General features: G+C 57.6%; 1 protein-coding gene across 2 annotated transcripts in view; it reads left to right on the plus strand.

Annotated features, from left to right (window-relative positions):
* The window catches only part of ITPKB (inositol-trisphosphate 3-kinase B), a 110292-nt gene extending 99350 nt beyond the window's left edge, over window positions 1–10942 (plus strand). For both annotated transcript variants that reach the window (XM_070385401.1, XM_070385402.1), the window contains exons 5-8: window positions 2908–3112; window positions 5158–5259; window positions 6829–6900; window positions 7765–10942. In XM_070385401.1, the coding sequence (XP_070241502.1) occupies window positions 2908–3112; window positions 5158–5259; window positions 6829–6900; window positions 7765–7980 (595 nt within the window). In that variant the 3' untranslated portion in view covers window positions 7981–10942. The remainder of the gene's footprint in view (window positions 1–2907; window positions 3113–5157; window positions 5260–6828; window positions 6901–7764) is intronic.
* Window positions 10943–12917: the final 1975 nt, after the last annotated feature.

The raw sequence follows: 12917 nt of genomic DNA on the forward strand, positions 1-12917 counted from the left end.
GCCCCACCTTCCCTGTCTCGTGGGTCCTGAGTGTGGAGGGCCCTTCTGTGCTCCGAGTGTTGAGGACCTCTTACAGCCATCCTGGCAGATGGGCCTCAGGCCAGTCTGGGGCAGAAGCCCTTTGCCACCAGAGGCTAAGGGACTCACCAGGGCCACACAGCCAGACAAACACACCGCCCACCTCTGCCACAGGCCTCTGACTGCCAGTCTAGCCTGGGCTGCAGCTTGGCCCTGCCCAGGGGCTCTGTGGTTGTCAGAGGGAGGAGGCTGGAGCTGGGGCCACCACAGACCCTGAATCCCCAGCAGGAGGGGCTCAGACTCATCACAGACTTGTCACTGTGATGGAAGGACGGATCAGCAGACTGAGCCTTAGCCGCGGTGGAGCCCGAGGAACGGGTGATGGAGGCAACTGTGGTGTCCTAACAAGGGGCGTTCTTGGGACCCCGGTTCCACAAGGACATCGGCCTGCTTTGCTCTAGGGAGTTTCCTTCAATTTCACCTGTAACTCTGTGTCTGGAGAATCAGGAGTGTCTTCCTGATGTTCGGGCCAGAGACTGGCAGGCGGAGACCGAGCTGCCCGTGGCACCTCTGCCCTTGTGGAAGCAGGTTAGAGAGGGCGGTGGGAGTGGGTGGCTTTGGTGTGTCACCTGTTGGCTCGCCACGGGCCGGCTGCCTTCCTGAGAGGAGCCCTCCCTCTGCTTCATCTTGTGGCTTCGCCCCTTGCCTCTGCTCCTCCACGTGACATGGAGGCGTGACCTTCCTGCGGGGGTGGGCTAGGTGGGCTGGGCCAGTGTCAGGACACCCTCAGTGGACCCCTGACCCCACCACCCGGCTCGTGACCCTTGTGGGCATTTGCCCAGCCCCTTTCCTCCCTGGAAGGTGAGCAACTCTGCCCAGATTGAACTGCGCAGGTCCCTTTTTGAAGAAAGCCCTGTGTGGAAAGGGATTTGACATTGAGGCTTGCTTCCTGTTTAAGGAGTTACTGAGAAATCTTTGCAGAAGTGCACCCATCCACCCGCCCTGCAGGCCCCTGCAGTGCACTCAGGAGCATTGGGATGGCAGCCCCTTCCACACCGCACACACAAATACACGCAAATACACACACGGGCCAGCACGACAGAAGTCCACACAGAAGCCTCCTGCCCACAGCCTCTGCCCTGAAGCTCTCAGCATCACTGACCTGGTTCTGTACACAGTGGTGTTTGTGTGCATGGGCGTATGTATGTGTGCATGGTGTATGTATGCATGCGTGTGTGTGTAGAGGGCACAACCAAGGCAGACCACCTCCTATGGTCTTCATCATTCCCTGTGCTGTGCTTAGTCGCTCAGTCATGTCCCACTCTTTGCGACCCCATGGACTATTATAGCCCGCCAGGCTCCTCTGTCCATGGGATTCTCCAGGCAAGAATTCTGGAGTGGGTTGCCATGCCCTCCTGTAGGGGATCTTCCCAACCCAGGGATCAAACCCAGGTGTCCCACATTGCAGTGGATTCTTTACCGTCTGAGCCACCAGGGGAGCCCAAGAATACTAGAGTGGGCAGCCTATCCCTTCTCCAGAGGAATTTCCTGACCCAAGAATCAAACCAGGCTCTCCTGCATTGCAGTCAGATTCTTTACGGGCTGAGCTACCCAGGAAGCCCTCATCACTCTGGAAGGTCCTAATGACCAGACCCAAGTTCACACCCAAAGATTTGCTTCTTTCAAGAGTTGGTCCAGTGGTTCTGGAAACTTTTTAATAGATTTAGATTTGACTAGTGTTTTCTGGGTCCCGCACTGGCAGGTTGGAGGTGTGGTGGGTGGCTGTGGAGCAAAGTCCCCGGGGACAGACGGTGAATGGAGGCCGGGTTGGTTGTCACAGGCCACTGTGTGGGCAATGCCCACCCACACTGGCCTGGGGAGAAAACTTCCCTCTATTCAACTGACGCTGCAGATTTCTGTCTCAGGAAGGGTCACAGACAGCAGCTGAGCTCGTTGTGGGGGGTGATGGGGAGTTTGAAATAGGAGCAGGGAGGAGGGTGGGCGTTTGATGTGCAACAGTGGGGTGACTCACCCCATTGGCCCTGGGGGTCAGGGAGGCGGCCTGGGGCTAGGAATTCAGTGCCAGGCTGCCCAGAGTCTGTACCGTCCCTGCTTCTGCTATGTCCGCTGGTTTCTAGGGGACCCCTGCCAGCTGGGCCTGCAGGCTTCATCCCCGCCCCGCCCCCGACACCTGTGCAGAGGGCGCGGTGGTGAAACAGTTTGCTTAACTGTGTCTTCTCAAGGCCTGGTGTCTGAGAGGCAGGAAGAACCCAACATGTCTCTTCTGTAGCAAAACGGAGCCCCGAGGCTCCCCTCTCCTCCCCACCATCATGCTTCTCCCTCCAGCACTGTAGCTCCTTCAGAGACCGCCTTCTGGCCTGGCCTTTTTACTCAAGAAGGTGTTCCCTCTTCAGAAAGAGGCCTCAGGATCACCAGGGAGATGGACAGGGTAGAGGGACAGAACATGCTCCCAGACCCATACAGTTTCTGGCTTCCAAAGCCCTCGCTTCTTGGGAGGGTCCCAGGCAGATGTGGGGGGTTGGGAAGCTGGGCTCTGAATGAACCTGCCTTCAGCCCCCTCCCCATCCTTACCCCAGCAGGACGAGCTCCCAAGCTGCCCTGCCTCCTCCTCCCCTGCTGGTCCTGTGAGCTTCCCCGAGAAGGAAGAGCTCCTTGGGCTTTGTCAGGCCTTCCCAGTGGTCCCGGAATGAAGTTGCCCCTGTTAGGCAAGGCTGCCCTGGTCTCTGTCAAGAGCCAACCCCAGCCCAGCCCAACATGTGCCCGCCCTGGGTGAGCCTGGCTTGGCCAAGCTGACTGCAGCCCTTGGGCAAGGTGTCAGTGGGCCTTGGTCCAGCCGGCGGCCCTCATGTGGCCTCCCTTCCCTCCTAGGACCTACCTGGAGGAGGAGCTCACCAAGGCCCGGAAGAAGCCCAGCCTCCGGAAAGACATGTACCAGAAGATGATTGAGGTGGACCCAGAGGCCCCGACCGAGGAGGAGAAAGCCCAGCGGGCCGTGACCAAGCCACGGTACATGCAGTGGAGGGAAACCATCAGCTCCACGGCCACCCTCGGGTTCAGGATTGAGGGCATCAAGGTGAGGACGGCCAGGTGGGGCCTGAAGCTGCCTGAGCCGCCCAGCTCCTGGATGGGAAAGGACTGGGTCCTTGGATTCCACCAACATTCACCCCAGGGGTCCTTCAGAGACTGTAAGATTCCTCCCAGTATAGAGCCAGGGCACGGGCAGCCAGCGTTTGGGGAAACTGGCCTTCTCCTTGGTCTGAGGTGGGGGTGGCCATGGAGGGAGCTGGGGCCTCGGAGCAGGGGTGCCTTCTAGCTCTGCCCAGCAGTAAGCGCTCTGCCAATGACCCTGCCTTCAGTCCAGACCATGCCTGGCAGTGAGTACCCACACAGCAGGGCCCTGCCTGGATGCCAGGGCTGGGACCTGGCTCATTCTGCCCAGGGTCCCAGAATGAGGACTTTCAGTGAGATGCAGGCAAGGGAGGGAGCCCGCTAGCTGCTTTGATATCCGAGTCGTCTGCCCAGGTGGGCAGGACTAGGCACTGCTCTGTCCGGGTCACCAAACACCTCTGGGGAGCCTGCACTGAGGCCACCCCTCAACTTCCAGGCCACCTCATTCTCCTTTCTTTCCCCTTCACTCATTTGAGTAGGGCCTGAGAATGCTCTCCCCAGAGTCAGGCTCCCAGACGCTGCCTTTGCTGTTGGATCTGGGCGTCTGCTCAGACGTGCGTTTCGTCCCAAGCAGCATGGTGTGAGGTGCTGGCCCCTCGGTCTCAGGCAGCCATCCCTGTCAGTGGAGGACAGTTCCTGAGCATTCTTGGGTTTCTCTTCTCTGTCCATTCTTGGCTCATGTTGGCCGGCCCTTGCCCAGAGTAGGGCATGACTCCCGAGCAAGTGAAGCCAGGGCAGCCTCCTTGCAGATGGCATTGGGTGGAAGTTTCTGCTGGGCAGTGGCCCCTGGGACAGCTGCTTTATGAGCTGAGAAAGCCACTTGCTCCTCCCCTGTCTTCTGAAATCAGCTGTTGCTGTTGTTATATGCACATCCTCTTCCTCTCAGCGCTCCTTTTCCTTTCTGGACCTGTCTGAAGCAGTCTGCTTTCCCCTTTACCTCTCTCTCCGTCTCAAGCTGGATCTTCTGGTCTGTCTGTTGTCTAGCTGTGTGGGAGCAGCCCACAGCTTCTCGGGCTCTGAGAGAAGCCAGCTGCCTTCACCAGCTCTCCACCAGCCTCTCCCCTCCCTTAGTCCAGGAAAGGCCCCCCGCAGAGACCCTCTGTGGGGTGGGGAAGGCCCAGGCCACCGCTCTCTCCCTCTGCCCAGGGTTCTTACAGAGGCAGCCACAATGCCTTAAGCTCAACTCCTGGGGTGCACAGACCCATGTCTGGGGGCTCCTAGGAGAGCCATCCTTTCTCACTCTTTGATCTTAAAGAACAGATATCCTCATAAAGGTGCTAATTAAGCCTCACGTGTTGCCTGGTCTGCCTGGAACAGACATAGCACCAGGCTTAGAAAATGGACCCATTTCGTGTGCTGGGCGGTGCTGGGAGCCGGGTGGGCTGTTAAATCTCAGCTTTCAGGGAGCCTAAGTCAGAGACCTGAAATTACAAAGGGAATCTGAATGTGGGGCAAGGGGCTTCTCTCTCCTGTGGGGAGCAAGGGCGTCCCTGGGCAGCAGGGAGCTTCTGGCACCCAGGTTCCACGGTGCCGACACCCCGGGCCTCTATGGGCAGCAGAGGCCCGTGCAGCTCCCTCAGAGCCCCACTGCTCGCACTCGGGACCCTCAGGATGGGCAGCTCTCACGGCTCTGCTCCCCCAGCTTGGCCCAGGTGCCCCTCAGGCTTCCATGCCTCCCTGATGCCCTTCCTCTCTCTGAGACTCTGGTGCCACCCGCTGCCTCTCCTCAGCCAGGGCCCAGGTCAGGCGCCCCTCTGCTGTGCTGTCCCACTAACCGCCCCGTGCCTGGTCAGTCCAGCGCCTGCCTCCTGGTGCTGCATGCGGGCGCCTCACTGCCTGGGGGTCAATTTGGGGCTCCTGGCTCTGAAGCATGGGGTGGGGGAATGAGTGCAGTGCCCACCTGCGGGCTGTCTGCTGAACTGCCTCCCGGGTGGGTGTCATTCTTTTCAGAAAGAAGACGGCTCTGTGAACCGGGACTTCAAGAAGACCAAAACGAGGGAGCAGGTGATTGAGGCCTTCAGAGAATTCACTAAAGGAAACCCAAACATCCTGGTGAGTCGGGTGCCCCTGGCAAAGGGGGCTGGGCCCTCTCTGGGGGTGCTTGCCCAGCCCAAGACTGAGCAGTGGTACCCATGCAGAAAACCATGGCCCCGAACTTCTGCTTGGAAGGTGGAGAGGGAGATGCTGTGGTTGTCAGCCTGTCAGTGGGTGAACATGTGCTTGTTTTTTCCTTTCGTCAGAAACTCAGCTCCCCAGAATGTCTCCATCCCCTTCAGAGCACCCCTTTCCAGAACTGTATTCCTCTAGCGCCACCCACCCCCACCCCACCCACCGCCTGCCAGGTGTTACACCAAGTGCTCACCAAACCTTCAGAGCAGCCGCCTGCAGCGGCTCAGCATCCTTGTCCCCATTTTACAGATGAGGAGACTGAGTGGTCGAGGGCACACAGCAAGGAAAGCAGGGGAGCTGGGGCTCACACCCAGGGGCCTGGCAGCCTGCTGGTCTCTGCACTTCTAGGCCTGGCCAGCCCTCCACTAGGCTGAGACTGAGGGAGGGAAGTGTGCGGGGGACAGAAGGTGAGATGTCACATCACCCTCCCCAGCAAGAACTGACAGGCTCTCTGAGCCTGGAGGTGTGGGTGGCATAAGTTCGTGACAGATGACTTCATTTGCTGTAGGCAGGCTGGACAGATGCTCTGAGCACTGGGATCATGTGAGGTAGGGCGTGTTGAGCCCCCACACCCCGAGGACAGGGCACCCTGTGACAATCAGGGCCTTGACTACACCAGGGAGGTGGGCCCTGGAGCCCTCCTGAGAGGCACCTTCTCCTGCATGGGCTCGCCAGGACTGCTGAGCAGGAGGGCTGGACCCAGACAGCCCTTCTCCAAGGAGACTCAGCACCGGCTGGTACTGGGCAGTCTCCCTCCTGCCTTTTCCAGCCGAGAGACTTCAGTCTATGGTAAGAGCTAGGCTTCAGTCATGGGACAGATGCCCCAGCTCAGCAGAGCTGCTTCAGAGTGCATGGTGCCCGCGCCTGGCCAAGAGGGGTTTATTCCTGGCGCTGAGCCCCAGGCTGGCGCTGCTGCACATGGGCGTCAAGGGGACCCTGTGTGCTTGTGTGCGACGGGCTTCCCTCCTTGCAGCCCCCCGGGAGGGTGGATGCCCCAGAGCCAGCACAGCTCTGCGGAGAAGCCACTGGCAGAGAGATTTGTGGCTTTGGCTCTTTTATGCTGTTCTTTTCAAAAGTTCAGGGCAGTGAAGTTTGTGTCAGGAAGTTCGCACCATGGCAACCGGGCCCCTGGGTGCTGCCTCCACACTGCTGGCATTCCAGAATAGACTTAACCCCTGTGCGAGGGGCTCCTGGACTGACTCCCCTCCACCCCAGCACCTCCTGTCACGAAGCAGTGTGGAGTAGAGGGAGCGTGGGACCAGGGCCTCAGCTGCCATGCCTTCATGGGTCTCAGTTTCTTCATTTCTAGATGAGGAGCTTGAAATTATCAGAGTGCTAGGACCCTCTCATGGTGACAGTCAGTGACTTTTACCAAGGTAAATGACACCTAACCCCACCACACCACCCCCCCGCCCGATATATTTAAAAATCCGGGCATCTTTCTGTTCCCAGATTGCCTACCGGGACCGGCTGAAGGACATTCGGGCCACCCTGGAAATCTCTCCCTTCTTCAAGTGCCATGAGGTAGGTGTCAGGCGTTTGTCCTCAGGGGTGGAGACCTGTGCTCTGTGTGGTGGCCCATGACCTTGGGGCGCCTTCCTGAGTTGTGGGCCTGTCCCCCACGCTAACAGACCTGCTCCCGAAGCCCGAGGGCCGTCCTTAGGCTGACTGCAGCCGGGTCAGGCCCCTCACTCCACCCGGGAACCACACTGCAGCCATCTGCCAGGCTCCCCGGACGGCCACGGGGGCTGTGAGCTGTGGTCCTGTCACCCTCTCCTCCCTCTCCCTCCCGACCACGGGGGCTCCTCCGTTCTGAGTGGCTGTGGCAGGACTTGTGTCTCCTACGCCCGAGGGTCTCTGAGCTGCTGGAGTAGCCAAGAAGCCCTCCATCACCACTCCAAGATCCTCAGGAAGGGCAGGCAGATCTCAGGGTACCACTCTGGAGCAGGGCTCCTGCTTTCCTCTGCAGGCAGAGGGCAGCACGCAGGGAGCCTGAGAGAGAGAGAATTTGGGGATTGACAGCAGTACCCGGAGGGGTTCGTAAGACCCTGACTTGCTGGGGAGCCCAGGCCCACGTACGAGCACGCACACACGCACACACACACACACACAGGGTCTACCATCCTGGACATTCCTCCCTGGCTCTGTTCACACTGTGGGTGGTCTCGTTCTGGATCCCATGTACTCTGCCCTGGGCGTGGCCATCCTCCTGGGCTCTGCTGCCCAGGAGAGAATGGGGGAATGGAGCCGTGGGCTCTGGGCCTCACCTGAGTGTAGCTCTGCCCACTTCACACTGAGGTCTCCGGCTTTCCCGAGCCTGGTCTGCAGCAGGGTGAGGTCAGGGTAGGGCCTGGCCCTTCCCAGCCTCATCCCCTTTCTCCCCTCCAGGTCATCGGCAGCTCCCTCCTCTTCATCCACGACAAGAAGGAACAGGCCAAGGTGTGGATGATCGACTTTGGGAAAACCACGCCCCTGCCTGAGGGCCAGACCCTGCAGCACGACGTCCCATGGCAGGAAGGGAACCGGGAGGACGGTTATCTCTCGGGCCTGAACAACCTCATTGACATCCTGACGGAAATGTGCCCCAGTGCCCCGCTCGCCTGAGGCTACCCTCCGCCCCACCTCACCACCGCCCTGGCCTCTTCTCGCCCTTGCTTTCCTTCTCCTTCTGAATTTTCCCTTCACTCCCCAACTGGGTGCAAGCCCCAGAACTGACCCTCCCGATCGATCGGCACTACAGGACACTTTGTAGAAGGGATGAGATTTTCTAGTTACTTCCTAACTGAAGGGCTCGAAGCCGGGGTTTCCACTTTCTTTGTCAGTAGGATCTCCTACTAGCAGAGAAATACCCAAACCCAGGCTTGGCCACCTGCTGGGAGGCCAGTTGGGGTTTAGAGCTGGGGGGAGGCTCAGGCAGCCATGGAGTTCCTGGCTCCAGAGGGGACCCTAACAGAAGAGCACCCCAGCCTCTGGGCAGGTTACCTGTGGGGGCCTGCTGCCCCCTGGTGGCTGGTGCTGGTGATGGCACTGTTAGGTGGGGCCCTCTTCTGCCTTACCCTTTGGGGATGGGCTGACTGTTGCTCTGGACGTGAGGACCTGCTGCCAGGCTTTCTGGTATTTGGGGCACAAAACCATGTCGGCCATGAGTAAAAGACTCTGCTTATCAGCCAAGGGACTCCCAGAGATGCCCTGGTGGCCTTTGTAGGTCTGCCAAAGCAGGGACCCCTCCCATTGGGTATTGAAACACCCCAGCACTGGGATAGACCCAGGATCCAAAAGTCCCAGATCCAACTTGACTGTGCTCTTGACATTGAGCTTCCTGGGAGGGCACAGGCAGGAGCTTTGTTCTTCCTTCTGTGGTCTTGGCATGAATTCAGGGGGACACTCTGCAAACCTGAGCTTTCAGAGATGTCCTCTGACCCCCAGGGCCTTCCACCTGTGCCTCCCACTCCCCTCCTTACTTTGAGCAGTCCTGAGGGCTGGATGGCAGCGGGCCAGAGCCCAGGCAGCCCCAAGGGAAGAAAGAACCTGCAGAGGACGCTCCTGTCCTCTCACCTCCCCACTTCCTAGTGCCAGCTGGTCCCCCTGATGCACACCCAGGGCTCTCACGAAACCCAGAGTGTCCATCAGTTAGGGGGCAGAGCCTCAGGCCAGCGCTGAGCAAGGAGGAAGCAGGACATTGGCTCACTGGCATAATTTTCCCCCCGAAATAGCAGCCTGGAGGGCTTAGACCAATTTCCCAAATGTGCTGTGGGCAGCTTCCAGAATATGTGGAAGATGCCAGGCATCTCTTCCTGGGGTTACTAGGTTGTTTGAAGATTCATAGGGAACCACTTGTAAGCCTTATTTTAGTTGTAAAACAAGTAGGTCTGTATTATTGAGAAGGATGTAAATCTTGCATGACTTTTAAAGAACAAAACTCCAGCTCTGCGGCCGTTTGGTGCTGTGGCCCAGGTGCTGCTGCAGGAGGTTGGACCCATGGCTCTGCAGGGAGATGCTCCAGGGACACATGGAGTGGATGTGTCCCCAGGTGTGTGTGCCTGGAGGACCAGTCCACAGGGAGGGCTTCCTGGGCTGCCCACCATCACCCCAGGGTCTCTGGGGGAACTGTCAACTTGCCCATGTGACTTACGTTTCCCTTTCCATCCTGAGTGAGTGACAGTTGGTGGGGGCGGAGGGTGGGACACACGAGGATGTGTAAGTACAGATTTTAAAAAAGGAAATCACTTTTCAACTTCCTGGCTCTTGTTCAAAACAGCAGTGAGCTCCCGTGTGGGCTGACTTGCTAAAGGTCACACCCCCGCCCGGCTGAGCACTAGAGAGCTCGTGACACCACCTGACCCTAGAAGCCAGAAGCGCCAAAGTCAGCTCAGGGTCTGGGAGCTGTGGTCAGCTGGGTCAGAAGGGACCCCAGGGGTCTCTGCTGCAACTGTCTGGGGGGGTCTGGGACATCATGAATTCAGATGTAAAGCCCCACTAGGGGCTGGTTGAGTTACCCTCATTCTATCTATGAAAAAAAGTTTGCTAAAGCAAAATAATGCTATGAACAAAAACTACAGGGGACCAGCTTAACCAATTGAAGAGAACAAACTTCCCAAGCACTTTAAGCAGACGCCAGTTGTTTGCAAACAGTGTGCTAATATACAAGTGATTTGTTCATTAAAGGTGCCCCAGAGGGCCTCCCCTTGGCAATTCTTTGCTTTGGGTGACAAGTATATACCTGAATGGTAGAAAGTGGTATCTCTGTGGGGTTATTCTATTACTTAGGGGTTTGAGGGGTTTGTATTTCCTGTGCTACTTCTCCTGCACACCTCCTCTCTCGCACCCCATTCCCCCCGCTGTCCCCCACTCCTCTGTTGTCCAAGCGGGCTGATGGATCCTGGAATGGGATTCAGGCAGTCTGGAAACCTCCCCCAGCCAGCCCGGTCCAGGTGGGGACCCCCTGGGCCCTGGCCCTGCAGGTGTTAGGAGGGAGGGCCGAGGTGTGCACACCTGCACACACGTGAGTGGGTGGCCCCGTGGGGCTCCTGGGGTTCAGCACTGCTCAGCAGTGGAGGGGGGTTCTCAACTGCTTGTCCCAAATGTGCTTTTAGTATCATGTAAGAGGTTTTTAAGTTATATTTATTTTGTGGGTTTTTCAATTGCACAAAACACTAAGTCTGAGAGGCCGGATGCTATTTCTCCTTTAAAGCTCTGCCTTCTTTCTGAACGTCTTTTCCCACCCAGTGGAAAGAGCCCGGATGTAGCCTTGGCCACTGCCCCCCTCCCCTCCCCACTCCCCATGGACTCTTTCCACCGCTAGCTGTATTTAGCTTTGAGTTTCTCTGCGTCTGGCCAACCCCCATGTGTATATAACCCAGGCCCTTGCTTGGGAAGAAGCAAGGTGCTCACCCCCTGCCAGTGCCTTTTTCTGGAGAAGACTCCCCCGGGTGTTCTCCTTCCCTCTGCACCCCTCTCCTCGCCACACCTTTGGAGAAAACTGAGCTGTTACAGACCCCTGCAGCGTGCCTGTCAAACAGACTTTACACGCCCTGTACCTTCGTGAATAAAGGCCCTGGAGACCATGGTGCTGGGCGCCATCTGTGTGCTGTCCTTCCCACCCCACGTCCTTGAGGGGTGTCTGGGGGCGGGGGCAAGGGTATCTTTGTAAGTTGGAGGATCCAGTGGGGCTATGATAACTCCCAGGTGTGTGGGTCAGATTGGGTAATATTTTAATCGGCAAAGGGTTTTAAACACTTTTCAAAACTCTTTTCTACTCTTCCCATGAAAACTTCACATAGTATCTCAGGGACGAAGCCACAGTCTGCTCCCCCCTGGAGCTGGCAGAGCTGCCAGCAGCCTTTGCTTATGCAGCCTGGCTCTGGGTGCTCACGTCTCTAGTCCCCTTGGATCCCGGTATCGGCTCCATGAGTAAAGCTGTATAGTCTACCAGTGGGGAAACTGAGGCTTAGAACAAACACCTTGTCCTGGGTAATAAGTGGGAAGCAGGGATTCAGATCCAGAATTTGCCTGTTTTCAAAACCAATTCTGTCTTCTCCCTCCCTGGGAGGACATCTGGAGGGCAGAGAGCTTGTCTTGTCTTTGCCATGCATCCCAGGCACTGAGCACCAAGCCTGGCACATAACAGCTGCCCAGCGAGGGTTTGGTGGGCTAATGCACGGCCGTGGGGCTGGGTTGGCCGAGGAAGACCACTGAGAGCAGGAGCCCTGGCAGCATATCAAGGACTCGCCTTGCCCTTCCCTTCAGGCCTCTCCCAGCTCTAGATTGCTGGCGGCTTCATTTGCAGAACCCAGCGTTCTGTATCCAGGGGGCTGGTTCATCCTTATCATTTTGAAAAATTACAGGACAAAAGCACAAAACAGCCACAGTGCCTTTGCGCCTTCTGTCCCTCCTGGCTGGACTGCTCTCCCCAGGTTATCCCGTGGTAACTGCTCGTTCTCACGCCTGTATCTCATTCCTGTCCCTGCCCCACACTAGCTCTGTGGGCTCCAACCAGATTCATCCCAACTGCTTCCTGCCCTTTCTTTCCTCTCAGCCCAGAGCCCTGGGACGTGCCCATGTGCCTGTGTAACCCTGAAGTCTGGGGAATTTAACAGTCCCCCTTCCCGTGGTACAAACCTTTCCCCAGTGGGAGACAAGAACAGGTCACTAGGTCCCTGCACCTTCACCACACACCCACCTGCCTGATGGATGCAGCTCCCCAAAGGTCCTATCAGATCAGACCAGCAGCTGGTCTTCATTCTGACAAAGAAGCTTCATTGGAGAAAACTGAGCTGTTACAGACCCCCGCAGCGTGCCTGTCAAACAGACCTTAAATGCCCTGTTGCCTTCCTGAATAAAGGCTCTGGAGACCATGGTGCTGGGCGCCATCTGTGTGCTGTCCTTCCCACCCCACGTCCTTGAAGGGTGTCTGGGGGCGGGGGCAAGGGTATCTTTGTAAGTTGGAGGATCCGGTGGGGCTTCATGCTGATAAAGAAGCAGGAAACAAGCCTCCTCCTCAGGCTTTGCTCCCTGGGGAACCTCAGCAGAGATAACCATCCTTTAGCTCTTGGCTCCCATGTTAACTCCTTGGAAAAGTCTCTGAACCCCTGGCTAAAGCGAGTGCACCCCAGCCACACTCATCTCCCACCTGCTGCTCAGTGTTCCCAAACCATCTACAGGACTTGGGGTCTGTCTCCTCCATTCCGAGAGCAGAGACTTGACCTTTTAACTACAGTTTTCCACATTTTGCAGTGCCAGACACAGGGCAGGTGCTCAGGCAGTGTTGATGGGGTCCCTGAGCATCCCCAATGACCATGGCTTTCGGGCACACAGATGCCCCTTCTTAGGCAGGAGCAGAGTTGCTCCCAACCGGCATGGATTACTTGGCCTCCATCCTCTGCCGCCTTCTTGTCTGTGCCTCTTTCAGCCATCTGTTCTGAGTGTCTTTCTCTAGACCTTGCCATTGCCAATAATTGCTCAGTAGAGGCACTCATGGAGAACACTCCAGTATTCTTGCCTGGGAAGTCCCAGGGACAGAGGAGCCTGGCTGGCTCTAGTCC

The sequence above is a fragment of the Bos mutus genome, chromosome 16 (assembly GCF_027580195.1).
Source record: "Bos mutus isolate GX-2022 chromosome 16, NWIPB_WYAK_1.1, whole genome shotgun sequence".
Lineage (NCBI taxonomy): Eukaryota > Metazoa > Chordata > Mammalia > Artiodactyla > Bovidae > Bos > Bos mutus.